General features: G+C 45.1%; 1 protein-coding gene across 1 annotated transcript in view; it reads left to right on the forward strand.

Annotated features, from left to right (window-relative positions):
- Positions 1–25,581, forward strand: part of LOC309549589 (piRNA biogenesis protein EXD1-like) — a gene marked incomplete at its 3' end in the record, with an annotated part of 299,356 nt that overhangs the window by 228,976 nt on the left and 44,799 nt on the right. Inside the window, exons 9-10 of the mRNA XM_082249962.1 lie at positions 17,537–17,641; positions 25,480–25,560. Of these exons, the coding sequence (XP_082106088.1) occupies positions 17,537–17,641; positions 25,480–25,560 (186 nt within the window). The remainder of the gene's footprint in view (positions 1–17,536; positions 17,642–25,479; positions 25,561–25,581) is intronic.

The raw sequence follows: 25,581 nt of genomic DNA on the forward strand, positions 1-25,581 counted from the left end.
CTGGTGGCTGTGGGGTCAGTATCAGCTGGGAGATCTACTGTCTCAAGGGCCAATCTTCCATCCTGCTTTACAGTCGCTTGGCTGTTGAAAACCAGGTGCTGAAGGACAGGAGATTGTCTGCTGCAGTGATTCCCCCGTATATGCGGTGTGAGTCTCTTGGGGTTCCCCCTCGCTCTTACTTTGTGGCTCGGATCTTGGTCTTCCTTCAACGGGGAGTTGATCAAAAATTGGCCTTGAATACTATCAAGGGTCAGGTTTCGGCTTTGACAATTTTCTTTCAAAGGCCACTTGCCACCCATTCCCTGGTGAGTAACTTTATCCAGGGGGTGCGACACTTGGCACCTTGGGACCTTAATTTGGTGCTGTCGGTTCTCCAGAAACCTCCCTTCAACAATATTCGGGAGATTCCCCTGCTTACCTTATCCCAGAAGGTGGCCTTCTTGGTGGCTATTACTTCTGCCTGCAGGGTGTCCGAACTGGCGGCGTTGTCCTGTCATTCTTCCTATCTGGTGGTTCACAGAGAAAGTGGAGCTTCGTCCGGATCTGTCCTTCCTTTCGAAGGTTGTTTCCAGGTTCCACTTAAATGAGGACATTGTGCTACCCTCCTTGTGTCCTAAGCCTAAACATCCTAAGGAATTTGCATTGCATACTTTGGATGTGGTTAGGGCAATCAGGGTGTACTTGGCGACTACTGAGTCTTTTCGAAAGTCAGATTAGCTTTTTTGTGCTTACGGATGGACCAAAGAAACGGCTGTCTGCATCTGCTATGACTATTTCCAGATGAATCAGACAGACAGTTGTGCAGGCTTATTCAATTCTCTTTCCCTGTTAAGACACAGTCTACTCGGGCGCTTAATGCTTCCTGGGCTTTAAGCCATCAGGTATTTGTGGTTCAGGTTTGCAAGGCGGCTACCTGGTGGTCTGTTCGTACCTTCACGATGTTTTATAAGGTGGGTGTGCTTGCATCTGGAGATGCCTCCTTTGGCCACAAAGTTTTGCAGGCTGCCGTTTTAATGCTGTTTTAGTCTCCCTTGAGGGTGTTTGACCTGTGGTGGACTCTCAGGTTTCTAGGTTAAATGAAGCCACCCTTCTCACGTGGAGGACTCTCTGTCCTTTAACCTCCCTATCGGTATTCCCGAGTGTGGCTCGGGGGTTAATATTCAGTGCCAAAAGCGGTAACCCCAAGCCTCACTCGGGATTACCCCAGAATGAAACTCCCCTTCCCCTGCGATCCCCCGCTGTCTTCCCCAGCCATCCTCCCACTGTCCTCTCGCTGTGTGTTAGGCTGATGCCGGCACCTTCTTCTGGTTCCCTTCCCTGCGAGCACCGCGTCGCAGGGGGGTGGAACCAGTGGGAGATTTAAAAAAAAAAAATTACATTATACAGTGATTACAACTTGGTTAGGATTACAACTTTGTATTATGCCATTTCACCTAGTGTCTTTTCCAGTGCCCTGCCTGTACTTTTTTGCGGTACTTTGTGCCTGGAAAATTGATAATGTCCATGGCGTCCAAAAAGTGCTCTTCTAGCTCAAAAACGCTTTTGGACGAACTGGAAACCAGTGACGGTGAATCTAAAATATTTGAAGAACTGAGCGATAGAGATTCTTGGGAAAATTCGTCATCGGGTACTAAAAGTGACAACAGCGATGATTCTGCGACTGAGCTCAGCGATGTGCGGACTTGGTGCTCTATTGACTGCGGTATGGATCAGGCAGTCCCCCCAAGATTCACATTTACTAGAGCACCTGGTTTGAAAGTTGATGTTGACCATGACAACCCCTTGGCATACATACAATTATTTCAGACCGATGAGGTTATTGAAAAAATAGTTACTGAGACAAACCGGTACAAAGAGCAACAATGCACTACGCATCGGAAGTTTGCAAGATGCAGAAAGTGGGAACCACTGACCAAAGATTACATTTTTGGAAATTTCTGGGCCTAATAATTCTTCAGGGAGTGGTGGGGAAACCCCTGCAGAAGTAGTATTGGACAACCAATACATACTTGCCACTCCATTCTTTGGCACGGTCATGTCAGAGTACAGATTCTCCCTCATAATGAAATATCTCCACTTCGAAAACCATGAAGAATTTGATTAAATTGATTATTATTACATTATAATTTATGATTTCGGGTTTCAAACGTTATACCTGGGATGTCTACTAGACTATTGTTTGGACAGATTTAAGTGTGTTATTCCTAAGAATTACAGGCCTAAAATATCAAACATATTTCCATGCAAAACAATGTACCACTTTTAGCACAAAAATTCTGACATAATCTGACCGCAAGGGAGGTTAAGGACCTTTTTGACAAAAGAGCTGAATCTCTTGTCCAATACCTTTTTTGCCATGGCTGTTTCCATTCTGAGGCCGGTGTTTTCCATAACCTTGGTTTCCCAGACCTTAATGGAATAGGCAAAGCTTCTGCTCCAGGATTTGGAAGGGGGACAGTCTCCTCCTGACCTGGTGAAGCTGGCGGACCAGTTGGTCCAGGGATTGCAGTATATTTGTGATGCCACTCTGGATGCGGTCCCCCTTAGCCTGCAGGGTGTCCGTGAGGGCTGTGACCTTTTGCCGCATGATATATGGCTGAAATATATTGGTCTGCGGACCAGGCTTCCAAGAAGGTACTGACTGTTCTCCACTTTGTAGGAGATCGCCTGTTCGGAGCTTCCATGAAGGAGATCATTAAGGGTCTTATAGGAGGTAAGTGTACTCTGCTTCTGCAGGCTACCAAGAGAGAAGAGTCTCGGCGCAATCATGGCCCTTTCTTCTCAGCCCATAGGCGGCCCTTTCGTCCCTCTGGATGTCAGGACAAGGGATCAAAATCCACCCGAAACCCCGCAGGAGGTTTCAAAAAGCCTTGGTCTAGTAAGCCGAGAGCGGGTTGCTCCGTACCCACAGACAAGCCCACTTCTGCCTGAAGGGACACCCTCACCCGTACCTGGGGTGGGGGGATGTCTTTGTTTCTGGATCTGGAGCCGGGGGTTTTATTCAAACCTATTTACTGTTCCAAGGAAGGAAGGCAAGGTTCACCCAATCCTGGACCTCAAGGCCTTGAACTGCTTTGTGCTGGTTCAGAAATTGCGGATGGAGTCCATTCACACAGTAATGGTGTCCCTTCATCAAGGGGATTTTCTGGCCTCCATCGATATCAAGAACGCTTACCTTCATATCCCAATCTATTTCGGGCATCAGCGTTTCCTTCGCTTTGCCGTGGGTGAGGAGCACTATCAATTCATGGCGTTACCCTTTGGTCTCGCCTCGGCTCCTCGGTGTTTAAGAAAGTTTTGCCCATGGTGTTGGCATTGCAACGGCAGAAGGGGATTGCGGTACTGGGATACCTGGACGACCTCCTTCTGCGAGCAGATTCTCCGCATGCCTTAAGTCGACTGGACATTTCTGTGCGAACCCTGCAAGCGTTCGTGTGGAGACTAAATTTACAAAAATCTGCTCTGGTCCCGTCCACCAAACTGGACTTCCTGGGCCTGACCCTGGACTTGGCCTTAGCCCGGGTGTTTCTTCCGAAGGTGACACTCCAGAAGCTGCAGGATGCGATTCGGCTCCTGTTGTCCAACCAGAGGTCATCTCTCAGGACTTGCATGCAAGTGCTGGGCCTGATGGTCTCTACCCTTGAGGCGGTTTCGTTTGCTCAGTTCCAAACCAGACCTCTGCAAAGAGTGATTCTTGCCAAATGGAACAAGAATCCACAGTCTCTAGACAATCTGATCATGTTGAGCCGGGGTACGAGGGGGTCCCTGATCTAGTGGCTTCGTTCACCAGCGATTCGACAGGCAAAATCCTTTCTCCCCCTGTATTGGGCGGTTGTTACCACGGATGTCCGCTTGTCCTGGGGGGGAGGCATCTTGGGCACAGATTGTGCTCTGGGGGTTTGGACTTTGGAGAAGGCCAATCTGCTGATCAATATCCTGGAAACTCGGGCGGTCAGGCTCGGCCTGTCTCAATGGATAGATCGTCTGCAGGGGCGCCCGGTAAGGATTCAATCAGGCAATGCCACGACCGTGGCATATGTCAATCAAGGGGGCACCAAAAGTGTCCTAGCGGCCCAGGAAGTAGCTGGCATTCTAAGGTGGGCAGAACGATTTGTTCCAGCCTTCTCTGCTGTGCGTATTCCAGGGGTGGAGAATTGGCAGACAGATAACCTCAGTCGGCAGGCGTTGGATCAGGGAAAATGGTCTCTTCACCCAGAGGTGCCGACACCACAGACGCTCTGGTGGCCCCTTGGGGCCAGTATCGTCTTAAAAAAAAAAAGAGCTTTTCCTCTTTGATAACACTTCTGCCGAGACTTCTCCGAAGAATCGAGGCAGAAGGGATTCCGGTCATCCTTGTGGCCCCAGACTGGCCCCGCCGATCTTAGCCCCCAGATCTAGTACAGCTGGTCGCCGATGTCCCTTGGAGACTCTCTCTCATAGAAGATCTTTTAGCTCAAGGGCCGATCTTCCATCCGCTTTACAGTTGCTGGCTTTAACAGCTTGGCTATTGAAAGCCAGGTGCTGGAGGATAGAGGGGTGTCTGAATCTGTGGTTCCTACGCTTTTAAAAGCTAAAAAAATCTACTTCTAGGAAGATTTATCATCCCCCTGTTCCCCCCCCCCCCCCCGTTCCTTTTCGGTGTCTCGTGTCTTGGAGTTTCTCCAAAAAGGTGTAGATCAGCGTTTGGCCTTGGGTACCATCAAAGGCCAGATTTCGGCCCTGGCGATTTTCTTTCAATGCCTGTTGGCCACAAATTCCTTGGTTCACAGCTTTGTTCAGGGGGTCTGCCACCTGGCTCACCCGGTGAGGTCTCCGTTGCCTCCGTGGGACCTCAATTTGGTGCTGTCAGTTCTTCAGAAACATCCCTTTGAAAATTTTTTGTGAGCTTCCTCTTACTTTTTCACAGAAGATAGCCTTCTTGGTGGCTATTATTTTTGCACACAGGGTGGCTGCGTTGGCTGCATTGTCTTGTCTTTCACCTTACAGTGGGTACGGAAAGTATTCAGACCCCCTTAAATTTTTCACTCTTTGTTATATTGCAGCCATTTGCTAAAATCATTTAAGTTCATTCTTCTTTCTCATGAATGTACACACAGCTCCCCATATTGACGGAAAAACACAGAATTGTTGACATTGTTGCAGATTTATTAAAAAAGAAAAACTGAAATATCACATGGTCCTAAGTATTCAGACCCTTTGCTGTGACACTCATATATTTAACTCAGGTGCTTTCCATTTCTTCTGATCATCCTTGAGATGGTTCTACACCTTCATTTGAGTCCAGCTGTGTTTGATTATATTGATTGGACTTGATTAGGAAAGCCACACACCTGTCTATATAAGACCTTCCAGTTCACAATGCATGTCAGAGCAAATGAGAATCATGAGGTCAAAGGAACTGCCTGAAGAGCTCAGAGACAGAATTGTGGCAAGGCACAGATCTGGCCAAGGTTACAAAAAGATTTCTGCTGCACTTAAGGTTCCTAAGAGCACAGTGGCCTCCATAATCCTCAAATGGAAGACGTTTGGGACGACCAGAACCCTTCTTAGAGCTGGCCGTCCGGCCAAACTGAGCTATCGGGGGAGAAGAGCCTTGGTGAGAGAGGTAAAGAAGAACCCAAAGATCACTGTGGCTGAGCTCCAGAGATGCAGTCAGGAGATGGGAGAAAGTTGTAGAAAGTCAACAATCACTGCAGCCCTCCACCAGTCGGGGCTTTATGGCAGAGTGGCCCGACGGAAGCCTCTCCTCAGTGTAAGACGCATGAAAGCCCGCATGGAGTTTGCTAAAAAACACCTGAAGGACTCCAAGATGGTGAGAAATAAGATTCTCTGGTCTGATGAGACCAAAATAGAACTTTTTGGCCTTAATTCTAAGCGGTATGTGTGGAGAAAACCAGGCACTGCTCATCACCTGTCCAATACAGTCCCAACAGTGAAGCATGGTGGTGGCAGCATCATGCTGTGGGGGTGTTTTTCAGCTGCAGGGACAGGACGACTGGTTGCAATCGAGGGTAAGATGAATGCGGCCAAGTACAGGGATATCCTTGACAAAAACCTTCTCCAGAGTGCTCTGGACCTCAGACTGGGCCGAAGGTTTACCTTCCAACAAGACAATGACCCTAAGCACACAGCTAAAATAACGAAGGAGTGGCTTCACAACAACTTCGTGACTGTTCTTGAATGGCCCAGCCAGAGCCCTGACTTAAACCCAATTGAGCATCTCTGGAGAGACCTAAAAATGGCTGTCCACCAATGTTTACCATCCAACCTGACAGAACTGGAGAGGATCTGCAAGGAGGAATGGCAGAGGATCCCCAAATCCAGGTGTGAAAGACTTGTTGCATCTTTCCCAAAAAGACTCCTGGCTGTATTAGATCAAAAGGGGGCTTCTACTAAATACTGAGCAAAGGGTCTGAATACTTAGGACCATGTGATATTTCAGTTTTTCTTTTTTAATAAATCTGCAACAATTCTGTGTTTTTCTGTCAGTATGGGGTGCTATGTGTACATTCATGAGGAAGAAGAATGAACCTAAATGATTTTAGCAAATGGCTGCAATATAACAAAGAGTGAAAAATGTAAGGGGGTCTGAATACTTTCCGTACCCACTGTACCTGGTGGTTCACAGAGACAAAGTAGTGCTTCTTCCCTGCAAGTCGTTCCTTCCTAAGGTCGTCTCTGGTTTCCATTTAAATGAAGACATTGTGTTGCCTTCCTTGTACCCTAAGCCTAAGCACCCTAAAGAGATTGCCCTACATTATTTGGATTTGGTTTGGGTAGTCAGGGTGTACCTGGCAGCGCCGGAGTTGTTCCCAAAATTGGATTCCCGGTTTGTCCTTTACGTATTGACCTGGCCTCGTATGCTGCGAACATTTGTAGATGGATCGGGCAGACTGTGGTGCAGGCCAATTCCATTAGGGTCAGGATCCTTCTTTCCCTGTTAAGGCGCATTCTACGAGGGAGCTTAGTGCCTCTTGGACCCTCCCTCATCCGGCGTCAGTGGTGCAGGTTTGCAAGGCGGGCACATAGTCTGTGCACACTTATTCAAAATTTTTATAAGGTGGATGTGTTGGCATCTGCGGATACTGCTTCTGGTCGCAAGATTTTGCAGGCCGCTGTTGGAGAGGATTAGTCCTCTTTGAGGGTGTATTTTTTGTCAGGTGAGCTCCAGTTATTTCCTGGTTGAGCTCCTGTTTTCCCTGGTTGGCTATGTTTAGCATTTGGCAAGTATGTTTATTGCTGTGTTCTTTCCACCCCTTATGTTGACACTGCTTTGGGACGTCCCAAGGGTCAAGAAGATATTGAGCTGTGTCCGTCCATGAATAAAAGAGAAAACTGGATATTTGTCTTACCGTAAAATCCTTTTCTCTGATGTTCATTGATGGACACAGCACCCACCCCTCTATTGATTTGGGTTATATGTTATTCTGACACTGCTTTTTACAAAACTGAAGACCTCTGAAGAAAACTGATGACATCACATGCCTGACGAAGGGGTCCTGCTTGACTGCGAAATGTTGCACTTATCCTGATGTGATCCCTTTGCAATGAAAAGATTCTTTGGACTGTTGTGCAAGATACATGGTGTGATGGCGAACATGTATGTTTATCTGTAATAGATCCAGTGTCTAGCTGGTGATCGCTGCAGCACCTACAACAGATGTGCCTATACCCAGGAAGGTGGGCGATGGGAAAATGAAATATTTTGTCGTTCACCTTACCTGGTGGTTCATGGAGATCAGGTGGTTCTTCGTCGATAAGGTGGTTCTTGGTCTCTGTCCGTCGTTCCTTCCAAAGGTCGTCTCCGATTTCCATTTGAATAAAGACATTAGGTTGCCTTCCCTATGTCCCAGGCCTAAACATCCTAAGAAAATTGTCTTGCATTCCTTGGATGTGGTTCGGGCAATCGGGGTGTACCTGGCAGCTACAGAGTCTTTTCGGAAGTCAGACTCACTATTTGTACTCACGGATGGACCTCAAAGGGTTGGCTGCTTCTGCTGCGACTATTTCCAGATGGATCAGACAGACGGTGATTCAGGCCTATTCCATTAAGGGTCAGGTTCCTCTTTTCCCTGTTAAGGAGCACTCTACTCTGGGCGATTAGTGCCTCCTGGGCCTTTCGTCATCAGGCGTCAGTGCTGCAGGTTTGCAAGGTGGCCACCTGGTCGTCTGTGCACACTTTCACAAAGTTTTATGTAGAACCCTACAGGTAGGTGCTAGGTAAATGCATAGTGGGCCTTGTCTGCCTAACATCAGGGCCATGATTGCTTTTTGGTTAGGGTGTCATGGCTTCCAGGTGTGCCTGCTGAGAGGGGAGTCTCCCCACTGACTCTGTGTGAGTTGCTTCTCATAGGGCAGTGGAGGAAACCCAATCAGGCACGCATTCAGGCTTGTAACTACCCCAGAAGGCAGATTCTGATGCAAAGGATTCTGGGAGTGGGTATAAGTCTGAGGGGCGTGCGTGACTCGTGGTCTTTGGCGGGAGGCAGAGTTCCAGGAGGGAGAGGATGGCTGTCTCTCCTCCTGTAAGAGGAAGCGGATGTCTCGGGTGCTGCCTGAGAATCCAGAGAGTGCGGAGTTGAGTTGAAGGGGATCCGGTGTGCCGTGAACCAACAGAGCGAGAGGGGTCCAGTCCCAGGAAAGCCTACACAGGTCGTGAGTACTGAGGATTGCCCTTGTGGGTCTGCCTAGTGTCAGTGGGGACCACTCCAGAGAAGGTTCTAGGATCCAAGTATCAGCTAGCTATAAAGGGGGTACCTGGTCAGAGGACCCTGAAGTGATAGAGGGGATACCCAGGTTGAGGACCCTGAAGTGATAAAGGGGGCACCTGTAGTATGGGCCCTGAAGAGTCAGTGCACAGTGTGTAGTGCATCAGTTAGGTGTTGCAGCCATACAGGAATCCACAGAAAGCTACTTCAAGCCGGTGCAAGGCTGGAGGGAGTAGTCGGTGACTTTGCAGTGCAAGCAGTGTCAGATGTTCAATGTTCTACAGTCCTGGATCTTTAAGTTGGAGTTCCAGCACAGCTTTCAGAGATACAGTGTGTTCAAAGCACCAGTAAGCGTTGGCTAGCGCCAGCTGTCGTCAAGACAGCGCTAACGGTCATTTTTGCTATAAAGTCCCGGAATTGAACATAGTCGAGCCAAAGGAGTATCCCACTCATTCCCTTCTCCCATCCCCTAAAAATACAATAAAACAACCAAACAAAGATGCCGGAGTTGTCAATGTGTCAGTTATCACACCCGGGGTCGCAGCTCACATGGGCTGGAGAGGTAACCGGTAACAATGGCAGACCCACCTCAGGCCACAGGATGTGTTGGTATTTGCAGATGCTTCTTTTGGCTGCAAGGTTTTGCAGGCTGCTGTTTAGAGGACCTGGTCCTCTTTGAGGGTGTATTGTTTTTTTTCAGATGAGCTCCAGTTGTTTATGGTTGAGCTCCATGTTTCCTAGTTGCTACGGTATAGCCTTGTAAATTTTTTCCTGCTTTTTCCACCCCTCATGTTTGACACTGCTTTTGGATGACCCAACTGTCAAGAAATAAGGAGCTGTGTCCGTCAATGAACAAAAGAGAAAATGGGATTTGTGACTTTCAGTAAAATCCATTTCTCTGATGTTCATTGACGAACACAGCACCCACCCCTCTATGGATTTCTGACACTGCTTGTAACAAAACTGAATGCCTATAGCTGAGAGTGGGAGTATACCCCCTGGGACTGACCCATAGGCATAGTCAAGCTTTTTCCTAACTAGTGTCCTACTCCTGTAAGGGGCAGTATAACCCAACTGTCAAGAAGATAAGGAGCTGTGTCTTTCAATGAACATCAGAGAAATGGATTTTACGTTAAGTCAAAAATCCAATTTTTCTTTTCACATAAGGACTGTATCAAAGTCCCTCCTGTGATTAGATAGCATGAGGGCAAAAAAACCTTTTACTCTCAACCCCTCAGGGGATGGGTTGTGGAATGTCTCAGTTTTGGGCAATAGGGCCCTTTTCAAGATTATTTTTATTCCTAATATCTTTAATGCTATTTAAATGTGTACCGGATGCAAATGCTCATCTGACGCTTGGTCTTACCAACGTAGAATTTTTTGCGCGGGCATTCAAGAATGTAAAGAACCCATGCAATACTACAATTAATAAATTGTCTGATGTGATATATTTTTTGCCGATCCGCAGCGGTGAAAATGTCATTACATTCCACATATCTACAAATGTGGCAATTGGCCACATGGGAACATGCCGTTGATCCGAGGCATATCTGTTAACCAGTTTCTTGATGTATAAACTCAGAATGCACCAGGCTATCTCTGCATTCTTTATTCTATAGGGCCTTTTAGCAGAGGCCCTATAGAATAAAGTGGCGGGTGTTGCCATTTTTTATGTCACATGGTATTTGCACAGCGGCTTTTTAAATGCAATTAAAAAAAAAAATATATATATATATATACACTTTAATGAATTAAAAAAAAACAAACACAATATTTACCCAAATTTTTTATACATTGTGAAAGATGATGGTATGCCGAGTTATTTGATACCTAACCTGTTATGCTTTAAAACTGCGTCTGCTTGTGGAATGGCGGCAAACTACGTACGGTGCTTTAAAATTCTCCATAGGCGACCTTTAAATGCCTTTACCAGTTTAGAGTTACACATTAGGTCTGGTGCTAGAATTATTGCTCTTGCTCTGACGATCGCAACACTTTCCTCGCATTTGTGCCTAAGCATGGTGGGACGGGCGTTTTTTAAAAAAAAATGTATTACTATTATTTATTTTATACAAAATTACTAGTTTATTTTGGATTAACTTTATTGCTATCACAAGGTATAAACAACATCAATATCTATAAGACCCCAAATCTCTCCATGCAGCCAATCAGACACAGACCGGCCTGATTGGCTGCTTTCCTAGCCACTAGCAGCCAGGTAAACAAAGAAGCAAAGCTGAAAGTGATGAAATACTCGTCCCTCCCAGTTTCCAGGGTTACAGGGAGAGGGGAAGAACGTCAGTTCCTCACTCTGTTCAGTGCAACAATCACTTTTGGTCGCATCGCTCCCGGGCTCAGTGTTGCGACTGGAGAGTCCAGGAAAGGTGGCAGGAGGGGGGTGGGACCCCTTCCGCCATCCGCAGAAGTGATCAAGTGGCTAATTAGCCACTCAAATCACTTCTGATAGAAAGGGAATTGCTGGCTGAAAAGATCCATACCAGGATGATGCCTGTAGGTCCATGGACTTCCTATGGGCGACAAGTAGCTAATGTATGGCCAGCCTAAAACTTAACTCTGAACTGAACCTGCATTCTGCAAGTTATATCCAAAAAAGGCAAAAAGCAGAAAACAAAGGACTAGTCAGCAGTACTGATGTGGTCTCCTCTGCAGCTGATCTTTTCCCCATTACCGACTTGTTTTGCACTACCTTTTCTGTGTGTGGAGATTGACATCTTGGTAAAGTCAGGGTTTTGCTTCCTCATGTCAGAGCTGTTCCCTAATGACTTGGGATCTTAACGGCAGTGGGGAAATATTCAAGAGGTGGCACAAAGCACAGGTGTACAGAATAGGTAAAGCAAATGCAATGTAGGGTCCTCTCCAACTTAGTAGTGACATCACCCAATTTCACTCTGAGACTAGCAGTCCTAGGCAGCAGTGCTTTTTGCACTGCACATATTTACATTAGGCAGTAGCCACAAGAGTGCCTAGGTACCTTCTCATACTTGAGTTTAGGTCCACATAATGAACTCTTGTCCTTCTGCAGAAAAATGCATGCATAAATTGATCGCAGCATGAAATAGTCATGATATTGTAATATCTTTTTAAGAAGTATATCAGTTTTTGTCCTATAGAGTGTGAGGGGCTTGCGCTTAGGAAACCTCGGTTCGGTGAATATAAATAAAACAATAACTCAGTAATAAATCAATAAATTAAATACATAAGCTGCTGCTAGGTAGAAAAGGTGATACCTTTCAAACAATACTGAAAAACTAAGTACCTGCGCTGCTTAAACCGAAACCATAAACATAAACATCAGTTATGCTAATAAATAAATATCATCATAAAGTGCTCGTGCAAATAACTGTGCAACTGTGTATATAAATATAGTGTTACACTAAATATAACAGCATAAATATTATAAATAAACTCATATGTGTGACATATCATATATCAAAAGTAATTATAAATATAAAGTTCATAACAATAAATATCTTCCAAACTGAATAAAGTGCAAGTCTCTTGTGCTACTATAAGTGCTCCGTGCTCAAGGTATATGGATAAAGTGCCGGTGCTCAGTCCTTGTGAGTTAGTGCTCCCCTCTCGGTCCCACACTCACCAGAAGCAGAGAGTAATATCGCCTTAAAAACTGGTTGTATAAGGTAACCGCCTCTTATGGATCACCAACAGATATAAGCTGTAGATCTCCTGTGCCTCTATATCCAGGTAAATATCCAGGTGATGCTCCCCAGTATCATGAAAAGAAAAGGGCCATCATCGTGCAGTATGTTCTAAAAGGTTTATTTTCCACGCAATAAAAAGATACACTTACAAAACATAAAGAATCAATCCGCCTTTAGCAAACCCACGGGACGCCAAACGAATGGCCGTGCGTTCCACCCGTGTAACCGGAAGCCGGAAGAGGTTGCAGCCGGAAATGACGTACTACGTGTTCGGACGGCTTGACGCGTTTCGCTCCGCCAATCAGAGCGTTCTCAAAAGCGAGGGCGTCACGAACACGTACTACTATATATATCATTCGCAATTTAAAATTATCATAAACACCTGCGTCGGACCGGAAATGACGGAGACCGGAAATGGAACGCCGCCATCTTGGGCCACCCCATTTTACCGACTGTCATACTCCATCTTAGTCCACCCGGAACCAAAGCCGTATATAGTGGACTTATAACATATTCAAAAAAGTATGCAAAAAATATATATATATGTGGCTATGCCAACCCAGCCACGCATATCGTGTGTATAATATACTGAACGATAAACTAATTTGACCGTATCTATAATCAAAAAACGTCCAGTTCCGGTTCTCCTTCCTGATTGTCCCTATACATGTACATTACATACAGAAATAAATACAACACACCTACAATATATTAACAACACACAATAATAATGTTATATTGCACCATAATATCCTAGCAGCCTATCATATAGTTATTATCACCCATATGTCCATATCGGACTCTAATTTGGATACTAACAGAAACTTTATTCAATACTCAGCCACATATGTCGCTGGCTCATAAATCAATTAATAATTATCCTATGTAAATTCCACTTGAAAATCATAAAGTGATGTGTGCTGAGTTGGTGATCTGCAAACTACAACTATATAATTTTTTATTTACTTTCCCTTCTGAGACACCTACTAGGACACCAGAAAATACTCCACAGACCCCGGTGAGAGTAAATAGGAATGATACCCCATACCAACAGTCCCCTAGATATAATGTCCCTACACACAACAGGTATGACCCCATCTCACCTATTAGCCCTGCTCCCAGAGAATATTATCAAGATCAGAGATTATATGATCAGCAATATAGACCGCCCTATAGAGGGGATTTTTGGGATCAAGGACAAGGGAGACCACCAGGGAGAGGAAGGGGTGGATACAGAGGAAGGGGACAATACTGGGGCCCACCGAGGGGACAGAATTATTGGAGACCGAGAGGCCCCTACAGAGGCCCGTACAGGGGACACAACACACACCCCCCACAAGGAGGAGAGGTAAGAAGAGAGGATGCAGGGGAGGACAGAAGAAAAAGGAAAAGAGATCTATAGGCGCGGGTATTTTTAACCTAAGTAAAAAGATTTTTAATGAGGAGGAATTAGAGATTTTAGATAAAGGATTAAAATATGCACCTCCTAAGCAGTTAAATAAATTTAAAGTTTTTATTGATTTACATAAGTTTGTTAGAGTTTTAAATATTAAAAAACATTTTTTTAATAAACCAGTCACTAGCACTTTAGTAGAGGATGAATACATCCATAGTGGTTTAAGAAATAAGTCCACTTTTAACCCCAAGAACCCCAGAAACCAATGTCTAGAAGTCTTTAAATTGATGGTGGAACAGGATTTAGAGAATATATCAATACACCCCATAAAAGGTAGTAAAGTAATTAAGCAGAGCATAAAGAAATTGGAAAAAGACAATGACATAATTATAAGACCTGCGGACAAGGGGGGGGGAATTGTGGTTATGGACAAAGAACATTACATTAAAGAGCTTAACCGTCTAGTTGAAGATAAAGAGACATATACCAAACTGAAAGGCGATCCAATTAAGAAATTGAAAGCTATGTTGACAAAGAAAATTAAGAAGGCACAAAAAGAAGGGATCCTAAACAAAAAAGAGGCCAGATATCTCATACCAGACCACCCAAAAAAACCTATTATTTATCACAATCCGAAAATTCATAAAAATACAGTCAACCCACCGGGGCGCCCCATTATTAATGGGGTGGATTCAGTATACTCCAGGGTAGGAGAATATGTTGACTACCATCTCCAACCACTTGCACAAAAATGCCCAGCGTACCTAAGAGATAGCAAAGATCTGATTAATCGTATAGCAGACTTAAAGGTTTCAGAAAACACCATTCTAGCTAGTATAGACGTTAATTCGTTATATACTAACATCAAGCAAAAAGATGCCAGCAAAGCTGTAGAATGGGCATTAAAATTGGATAATAAACTCCCGCAGAAACAAATAAATTTCATATTGGAAATCTTAAATATGGCCATGCAAAACAACTATTTTTGGCATGATGGCCAATATTATAATCAAACCAGAGGTGTAGCCATGGGGGCTAAATATGCCCCCACGGTTGCAAACCTCTTTATGAGTAAATGGGAATCAGAAACTATTTTTAAGAGACCCCATACCCCTCTCAAGATGTATGTTAGATACATCGACGATATTTTTATAATATGGGAGGGGTCACATAATTATTTTATGGATTTTATCTCTGAAATAAACAACAATGGGTATGGGATTGGTTTTACTGAAAGTTTTAGTACTCAGGAAGTAAATTACCTGGATCTTACAATTTTTAAAAATGGTAACAATCTTTTCACTAAAACTTATTTTAAGAGTACAGATCGTAATAGCTACATCCCAACCAGCAGTGGTCACCACCCTAAATGGATCTCAGCTGTGCCGAAAGGGCAACTGCTGAGGATAAAAAGAAACTGTAATAGAGAGAAAGATTTTAAGGAACAATCAGAAGTCCTAATTAAGAGGTTTGAAGAGAAAGGATATAAGAGAAAACATCTTGAGAAAATAAGAAATCAAGTGGGTGGCCTGGAGAGAAAAACATTACTGGCAGATAAACCCAAAACTGTGAACAATAATAGGAGTTTTGAAATTGCATTCTGCACTGAGTTCAATCAACAATATAAACAAGTGGAGAAAAGCATAAAGAAGCATTGGAGCATCTTACTGAGAGATCCTATTTTTAAAAAAATGTTGCCTAATAAACCTAAATTTATTTACAGAAGGCCTCCTGTTCTTAAAGATAGGATTGTTAAGAGTATTCCCAACCCCCCAAAGAAATTGGTTACATTTCTGAATAGAACAGGTTTTTATAAATGCGGGCGCTGTGTGGCTTGCACCACCTGCCGTAAGGACAAAAGAAGGAGCATAAAGAAATTTGAATCCTGGACCACAAAAAAAGAATATGAAATAAAAGAATTTATTTCTTGTAGCAGCACTCACGTGACATATTTGTTACAATGTGAATGCGGCCTGCAGTACGTGGGCCGTACCACAAGGGAGCTTAGAATACGTCTGAGGGAACACATTTGTAACATTAAAAAGGGGTTCCGCAAACACAATCTATCGAACCACTTTAGACTTTTTCACAATAAAGATCCCTCTAAATTAATTTTTTGTGGCATAGATAAAATCAATGCACATTGGAGAGGAACACACATGAGGAGAGCTGTTTCTCAGAATGAAACTTGGTGGATTCAGCAACTTAAGAGCATGGTCCCCTCAGGCCTCAATGTAGATTTAGATATTAATTGTTTTATAAATGATTTTTAATTTTTATACATTTATATTTTTTATATTTTTATATAGTTGTAGTTTGCAGATCACCAACTCAGCACACATCACTTTATGATTTTCAAGTGGAATTTACATAGGATAATTATTAATTGATTTATGAGCCAGCGACATATGTGGCTGAGTATTGAATAAAGTTTCTGTTAGTATCCAAATTAGAGTCCGATATGGACATATGGGTGATAATAACTATATGATAGGCTGCTAGGATATTATGGTGCAATATAACATTATTATTGTGTGTTGTTAATATATTGTAGGTGTGTTGTATTTATTTCTGTATGTAATGTACATGTATAGGGACAATCAGGAAGGAGAACCGGAACTGGACGTTTTTTGATTATAGATACGGTCAAATTAGTTTATCGTTCAGTATATTATACACACGATATGCGTGGCTGGGTTGGCATAGCCACATATATATATATTTTTTGCATACTTTTTTGAATATGTTATAAGTCCACTATATACGGCTTTGGTTCCGGGTGGACTAAGATGGAGTATGACAGTCGGTAAAATGGGGTGGCCCAAGATGGCGGCATTCCATTTCCGGTCTCCGTCATTTCCGGTCCGACGCAGGTGTTTATGATAATTTTAAATTGCGAATGATATATATAGTAGTACGTGTTCGTGACGCCCTCGCTTTTGAGAACGCTCTGATTGGCGGAGCGAAACGCGTCAAGCCGTCCGAACACGTAGTACGTCATTTCCGGCTGCAACCTCTTCCGGCTTCCGGTTACACGGGTGGAACGCACGGCCATTCGTTTGGCGTCCCGTGGGTTTGCTAAAGGCGGATTGATTCTTTATGTTTTGTAAGTGTATCTTTTTATTGCGTGGAAAATAAACCTTTTAGAACATACTGCACGATGATGGCCCTTTTCTTTTCATGATACTGGGGAGCATCACCTGGATATTTACCTGGATATAGAGGCACAGGAGATCTACAGCTTATATCTGTTGGTGATCCATAAGAGGCGGTTACCTTATACAACCAGTTTTTAAGGCGATATTACTCTCTGCTTCTGGTGAGTGTGGGACCGAGAGGGGAGCACTAACTCACAAGGACTGAGCACCGGCACTTTATCCATATACCTTGAGCACGGAGCACTTATAGTAGCACAAGAGACTTGCACTTTATTCAGTTTGGAAGATATTTATTGTTATGAACTTTATATTTATAATTACTTTTGATATATGATATGTCACACATATGAGTTTATTTATAATATTTATGCTGTTATATTTAGTGTAACACTATATTTATATACACAGTTGCACAGTTATTTGCACGAGCACTTTATGATGATATTTATTTATTAGCATAACTGATGTTTATGTTTATGGTTTCGGTTTAAGCAGCGCAGGTACTTAGTTTTTCAGTTTTTGTCCTATGTATGGCTGATTTGCATCAGCAATAAATGTGCTCACTGACCATGTCTGATTTTACACCTGCACTAGGTGGCAAGCAAGAACCATGTTTACATGTTTGATGTAGCAACCCTGGGACAGAAAGTCTTTAAATGTGGACTAAAGGGAGTACTGGAGGATGAAAACATTGTTAAGGCAAGTTCTATGACAGAATGTTTGAAAAAATGTCAGATTTCTGTGAATTGTGCTAAAAATTAAAATATGGCTTACCTTTCTTAAAGGTAATATGATCTCAGTTATCAGCAGTTGCATGCTAAAGCTAAGTAATGTTTAAGTGTAAAAAACTTGCAGGTATTTTTCACATCCTACCACTTGACCTCTGGAAGATTTTAACTGACAATTGCGCAGTCATGCGGCACTGTACCCAAATAAAATGTATGTCCTTTTTTTCCCCACAAATGGAGCTTTCTTTTGGTGGTGTTTTGATCGACTCTGCGTTTTTTACATTTTTCCCAAAAAAAAAAATACCGACAATTTAAAAAAAAAAAAAAAAAACTTTCTCTTACGTCCTCTGACAGTCGCCGCCCACTCATATAGTCTTCACTACTGGGTATTGGTCTTATTCACAGGAGTAAGCTAGGCAGAAGATTTTGTTAGAAAACATTCACAAAACCTTGTATAGACACACCTACAGGGGGCTGTCCCTCTGGTCCTATACCCCCTGCTAGCAGTATTCCCAATTCAGTTTGTCTTTTGCCTAGTTAGGAGTAGGCAGGCTTCCCTTGGCTGGGGCTACAGTCTCAGCCTTTTCTTCTTATTTTTTATTTCTGAAAAAGTGATTTTTCTTTACACTGATAGCTTTTTATTTGTTCCTGCGCTTAGTTAGTCAGACTTCGGAAGACTACAGCGTTTGCGGAGCTGGGAATCGCACTGGTTATCCTAGAGCCTTACGGAATCCCAGCCTGCCATCGAGCATTAGCAGGCTATGCGTACGCCCAGGTCTCGCAAACGACCTGTCCCTGTCCTCAGGGACAAGCCTGTGAAGTGGCTATTTTGCTGGTATGTCTCAACTGCGGTACTCCGCGTGTTGCTAGTGTCCTGTTCGTCTGACGGCACCCCCACCCGGAGTGGGAGGCTTCCTGTCACAGAGCGGTACCCCACGTTTTGCTGGACGGTGAGTACCATGCTACCCCTCTGTCTATGGCATTATCTGTGGGGGGGGGTGTATGTGGGGCCTCTGTTATGGGGATGGCAGTCTATGTGGAGTCTGTGATATCCCCCTCATGTCTGTCAGTATGTCCTGTGTGTCCCTTCCCGGTCCCTGCGGGGGCGCTATAGCGGTTCTGCCGCGTTGTGGGGGGTTTGCGGGGGTCCCTGTGATGCTTGTGCAACGTTTTGGGGGTACAGACATGCTTGCGGGGGCCGCAATCGGTGTAAAACTGCGGGGCCGCCATTTCAGGTGTGGGTAGGCTGTTTGACCTCATTGTGAGGGCGCCATCTTTAGTGTGGGCAATGTGTTTCCTCAATGTGCTCAGCGGCTATTTTCTCTGAGCCTCCCCCATAGACTTACATTGGCAACCATTTTCTTGTGGCTCAGAACAATGTTCTGCCTCTAGTGGCGTGACATAATTTCCTTCTCCTGGCACACAGATCGAGCTGGCAGCGTGGGTACAGTATAGCACACTTCTGGGGGATTTTTTGCTGTTTTTTCTGGTTTATATCTCTGCTGGCAGTTAATATTTTTTAGTGTTTTGTAGCACAGTGCCCCAGGTGTCCAGGGGCAAGTCTTTCCACGATAAGCGGGGCCCTTCCTTTAAACCTAACCAGGGGTCCTTTTGTGCCTTCAAGGCACAAGACCAGGGCAAATCCTTCAAGGCCTCTGGTGGCCAGAAGAAGCCTTGGGCGGGAAAATCAAAAGCCACCCACTCTGGCACGGTGGCCCAGCCCGTCTCAGGGGTGGCGGGACGTCTGCGCTGTTTTCCTGAGCCCTGGCTGGCCAAGATTCAGGACAGATGGGTTCAGGAACTCATTAGGTCAGGGTACAAGATCGAATTTCGATCACGCCCAACAGACAGATTCATAGTTTCCAAGATCTCCAACGGGCGGTTCAGGATCTCCTCGCCCAGGGGGTGATCGTCCCAAGTTTTGGGGTTTTTACTCGAATCTGTTCACGGTGCCCAGAAAGGAGGGCAAGGTGTTCAAAAATTCCGCATGGAGTTCCTCCCATCGGTGGTGGCCTCCCTGAGTCCGGGAGATTTCCTGGCTTCCATCGACCTCAAGGATGCGTATTTACACATCCCCATTTAGGAAGGTCATCAGAGGTACCTCAGATTCCCACTCGCGGAGGAGCACTATCAGTTCATGGCGTTGCCTTTCGGTCTCGCTTCGGCTCCAAGGGTGTTTACCAAAGTGTTGGCTCCTGTCCTGGCCCTGTTGCGGGCGCAGGGGATTGCAATCCTTGGGTATCTGGACGATCTCCTATTAAGGTCGAGTTCCAGTGCCACTCTGTTCTGCGATCTGTCAGCCACGGTTCTGATGCTTCTGGAGTTCGGGTGGACCATCAATTTTCAGAAGTCGACATTGTCTCCTTCTGTTCGCCTCCCTTACCTGGGGATGGTTCTGGACTCCACCCAGGCAAAAGTCTTCCTGCCGGAGGACAAACTCCGGACTCTGCAGAACAAGGTCAGGTCCCTCAGGGCCAACGAGTCCTCATCGCTCAGGACCTGCATGCGGTCCGTTGAATTGATAGTGTTAGCCTTCAAGGCGATACCATTTGCACAGTTCCACACACGATCTCTGCAAGCGGAGATTCTGGCCAGGTGGGACAGACGTCCTCATTCCTTGGAAAGGAGGATCTCTTTGAGCCACCAAGACAGAGCAGATCTTCTGTGGTGGCTCCAGTCTCCGGCTCTGATGGAAGGGAAATCCTTCCGGCCGTTGTCGCGGACGGTGGTCACCACGGACGCCAGCCTGTCGGGCTGGGGTGGCGTTCTGGGCAATTTGTCTGCCCAGGGCACTTGGTTGGAGGTGGAATCCTCCCGGTCGATCAACATCTTGGAACTGCAAGCGATCAGACTGTTTGCTCCATTAGTCGGATCATCGTCGGCGCCGCCCCTTGAGAGATGGGGATCTCTCGTTGGCGGTCATTCCTACGTTACTCAAGGCTAGGAAGGCCTCGTCCGGTAAAATTTATTATTGTACCTGGAAAGCTTATTTTGCCTGGTGTGAGTCGCAGGGTTTCCATCCTTGCTCCTTTCCGGTGGCGAGGGTGTTAGCCTTCCTGCAATCTGGTGTGGACCAGCGTCTTGCGCTGACCACTATTAAGGGTCAGTTATCTGCGCTTGCCATTCTCTTCCAGCTCCACTTGGCGTCAAATTCCTTGATCCGCACCTTTATTCAAGGGGTGCGTCATCTGGCTCCCCCTAGGAGGGCACCCTTGCCTACTTGGGACTTGAATTTGGTTCTTTCCGTTTTGCAACTTCCCCCCTTTGAGAACATCCGGGAGATTCCTCTGCCTGCTCTGTCACGGAAAGTCGCCTTTCTGGTGGCGATCACATCTGCTCGCAGAGTGTCGGAGTTGGCGGCCCTGTCTTGCCGCTCCCCCTATCTGGTTGTTCATAGGGATAAGGTGGTCTTGCGACCTCATCAATCTTTCCTTCCAAAGGTGGTGTCCGATTTTCATCTCAACTAGGACATTGTCTTGCCTTCGCTGTGTGCGAAACCTAAGCATCCTAAGCGAGTTTGCCTTGCATTCCTTGGATGTAGTTCGGGCGATCAGGGTTTACCTGTCGTCTACTGAATCCTTCAGGAAGTCGGATTCTCTTTTTGTCCTTCCTGAGGGACTTCGGAAGGGTATGGCTTCGTCTGCGGCAACCATTTCTAAATGGATCAGACAGACGATTGTACAGGCTTATTCGCTTAGGGAACAGGTTCCACCTTTCCCTGTCATGGCGCACTCTACCAGAGCAGTGAGTGCTTCTTGGGCCTTCCACCATCAGGCGTCGGTGTCCCAGGTGTGCAAAGCGGCGACCTGGTCGTCCGTGCACATCTTTAAAAAATTTTACAGACTTGATGGTTTGGCCCCGGCAGATGCCTCCGTTGGCCGCAAAGTTCTGAATGCGGCAGTGCCTTAGGGTAGACATGGCGTTTTTTTAGCCTGTCCCCTCCTGTTGGGGTTTTTTCCCCCTTGGTTATTTTGCTTTCCTGGGTTTGTTCGCTCCTGTTGAGCTTTCCGGTTACCCAGTGTTTTTACCTTTCTAGCTTAAGATAAGGTTCTTTTCTCTGACCTGGGTGCTGCGTTGCCTTTTAGACGGTTACCTTTCCCACCCCTCACATCTACACTGCTTTGGGACATCCCAGTAGTGAAGACTGTATGAGTGGGCGGCGACTGTCAGAGGACGTAAGAGAAAATTTTTTGTAAGAACTTAACGTAAAATTCTTTTCTCTGAGTCCTCTTACAGTCGCCGCCCCCCACCCCTCTTTTGGGGTTCATGGACCTATATACTGCTTGCTACCAAACTGAATTGGGAATGCTGCTAGCAGGGGGGTATTGAACCAGAGGGACAGCCCCCTGTAGGTGTGTCTATACAAGGTTTTGTGAATGTTTTCTAACAAAATCTTCTGCCTAGCTTACTCCTGTGGATAAGACCGATACCCAGTAGTGAAGACTGTATGAGAGGGCGGCGACTGTCAGAGGACTCAGAGAAAATAATTTTTTACGGTAAGTTCTTACAAAAATTAAATTTTTTTTTATAATCTCATATACAACATATCCAATAAAAAAATGTAAAATCTAATTTCTTTATCAATTTAGACCAATATGAATTCTGTTACATATTTTTGTTAAAAAAAAAAATACAGATAAGCACATATTTGCACAAAAGTTATAGCGTCTATAAACTATGTAATTTTTATTTATGGAGTTTATATTTATTTATTTTTTACTAGTAATGGCGGCGATCAGCAATTTATAGCGGGACTACGATATTGTGGCGAACAATCAGACACTACCGGACAGTTTTGACACTTTTCGGGAACCAGTGATTCTAATGTAGTGATCAGTGCTAAAAATATGCAATGTCACTGTACTAATGACACTGACTGGGAAAGAGTTAACATCTAGGGCAATCAAGGTGTTAAATGTATGCCAAACGTGTTAATGTTTGTGCTGTTTTTACTAACTAATGTGCTGTTTTTTACTTCCTACTTTGCAGGGAGGAAAAACAGCACATTGCTGCTGTCAGAAGAGAGCCCTGTGTTTATATACACAGGGCTCTCTTCAGTAATGCTGGTGACCAATCAGCGTCCAGTACCCCCTGATTGGTTGGTGCTGCAGCCAATCCTGGGGCACAGATCACATACTAGGTACGGGTTTTAGAATAGCCACCGTGTCGCAGTATATCTTTGGTGGGCTGTCTGCTAGCAGTTGAAGAGCTTGCAGTTATTCTCAATGATGTGTTCATCTGCAATCCTCTGAACAAGGTTGATGCCATCTTTTTTCACATATAGCTGCGACCAGCTTTGTTCAAGCATTGACCAGGGTCAGCATCTAGAAGAACCTAAGTGCTGTGTTAAAAATGCAGTCATGTAAATTGTGGTTCTTGTGCTGTACCACTAATATTCCCAGGTATATGTACACCCGGTATCTCCCATAGCTCACCCCCTAACACTGCTTCTCACCTTATGAGCTGCTGGAAATTAAGAGTCGGGATCACCTAAAGCCTGATCTCATACACTGTCTTTCTGCTCCCTAAAGTGCATACAGCTTTCTAATTTATTGTTTTTAATTGTAAGCAGGGACTAATGTGAATGTACAATATAAATGTAAAATGCTGCGTAAATTGCCAGCGTTATATAAGTACTTTGAGCTGGGGAAAGGTAGCAGGTACAAAAGCTCCCTGGGGTGAGCACACTTTGAGACCTACATAGCAGTCCGGTGCTGTGATTTATTGGTGCTATACACAAGTCTGTTTACAGGTGCTATACAATGGGGGTTATGTACTAAAGGCAATTCCACTGTGCACTGCAAGTGCACTTGGAAGTGCAGTCGCTATAGATCTGAAGAGAATATCTGAAATGAGGGAAGCTCTGCTGATTTCTATCATCCAATCATATGCAAGCAAAAATGCGGTTTTATTTTCCTTGCATGTTCCTCAGATCTACTGCGACTGCACTTCTAAGTGCACTTGCAGTGCACAGTGGATTTGCCTTTAGTAAATAACCCCCAATGTTTCAAAAGAAAGGTAAAGGAGCTAAAAAAGGTGTGAACTATAGGAACTGCAGTCCTTACTATCAAGCTGTACAAGCCTAATGCTTGTCAGTCTCGACATACACAATTTGTCTGCTTTTTACTGACCTTAGCAGCTCTCCCAGACAGGACTTGTCTGCTGCCCAGACGTGAGAGCACTTGCTGTCTGTCTAAGGTGAGTATAAATTGACCTAGGGAAGAGTACCAAGACCCTAACTGGACTGGATCAGAAATCCCCAAATGTGTATGAGAGGAGCCTGGGAGACGTGTAAACCCCAAACAAGGTTTTACCCAGCTGTCTCTGGGACGCTCTGCAACATATTCTCCCCTTGTTGCATCCCCAGGATTGGAACACCTGTGGCCCAGCAGGAGTGAACACATCACCGGGCATCTACATTCCCTTGTTTGGGACGCCAATCTTCAGACCTGGCATCAAAAATCCTCCCCCTGTCTCCTTGCGATGCTTACCACCCACTTCCCCTGTTACAGTCTTACCGGTTGCCTGCGGAGATCGTGGCTTTGGGTAGAAAGTCTGTGTGGTTGTAGGGGTGGTGACCAGGCTCTCAGTGGCAAAGTACCTCTCAATGAGCTTCACAAGTTTATCAGCTGAATTGGGGTCCCCTTGGCTCAACCAATTCTGTGGGGAGGCAGGCACAAATCCTCGGGTAATGATCCATGTTGACCTGCTCCTCTATATGTGACCCAGACGGGGACTCCGGTTGCAGCCACTTCCGCACCAGGTAGATCAAGTCGAACATCTGCGAACGTCTCTCAACTTGGAAGGACCAGCTGCTGACCCGTTGTGCTTGAACCGCAATGGTAACACCTAGTTGTGCCAGGATTTCCTGTTTGACTCTCTCATAGTCCCATGCACCTGCAGACTCCAAATCGTATTAGGCCTTCTGCGACTCCCCAGTAAGTCAGGGGGCGACCAGTCCTGCCCACTGGGTTTTAGGTCAGCCTTCCCTCTCGGCAGTTCTCTCAAAAGTAACCAGAAAAGCCTCTGGGTCATCATCAGGAGTCATCCTGGACATGAAGCGACCCACATGGATAGCTGAGGAGCTGTCTCCAACCCCTTCGGCTTTAAGCTGGAGACTTTTTTGTGCAAACATCTGCATCACCTCAGTTAGCGCCTTTCTGTCTGTTCCCACAGCACTGGCCAATTTTTCAAACATCAACTTATTGTACAGCGCCAATCTGTTGCTGTTGTCTTTTTACAGGTGCTGTACAGTGTTCCAAAAGAAAAGTAAATAGAACAAAAAACCTTCCAAACAAAGGCTTAGCTGTGTCCCGGTGCTAACTATACAAGCTGCAATCCTTACCATCAGGCTGAACAAGCCTAATATTTGTCAGACTCGGCATACACAACTTTTTTTGCTTTTTTACTGACCTTAGCAGCTCTCCCAGACAGGACTTGTGTGGTCCCCCGGGTGTGAGAGTACTGGCTGTCTGTCTCAGGTGAGTATAAATTGACCTAGGGGAGAGGACCAAGACCCAAACTGAACCGTGGATCAGAGATCCCTAAATGTGTGTGAGAGGAGCCTGGGAGATGTGTAAACCCCAAACAAGACTTTTCCCAGCTCTCTGGAATGCTTTGCTACAATACTTTTAATAAAATGTATTTCATAGGTAAACCTACACATTTGTAATAGTTTAGGACCGATTATTGAGAAAGCAGTTCACTAAATTTACTTGTACTTTGTGTAGATGCAAGCGTGCTTTGGTTGGCACACTACTGTTTACTTTTTATTTACTTGATGGTTATCTATGTCTTGATCCGTAACAGGTGATTCACGACTGCCGTGGCCTTTCAGACTGTCTCTATCACCAGTATGGGGTTGAAGTCAGCAACGTGTTTGACACTCAGGTTAGCTGGATGAACATTGGT

The sequence above is a fragment of the Pelophylax lessonae genome, assembly GCF_965119305.1.
Source record: "Pelophylax lessonae genome assembly, chromosome: 1".
In the NCBI taxonomy this organism is placed as follows: domain Eukaryota; kingdom Metazoa; phylum Chordata; class Amphibia; order Anura; family Ranidae; genus Pelophylax; species Pelophylax lessonae.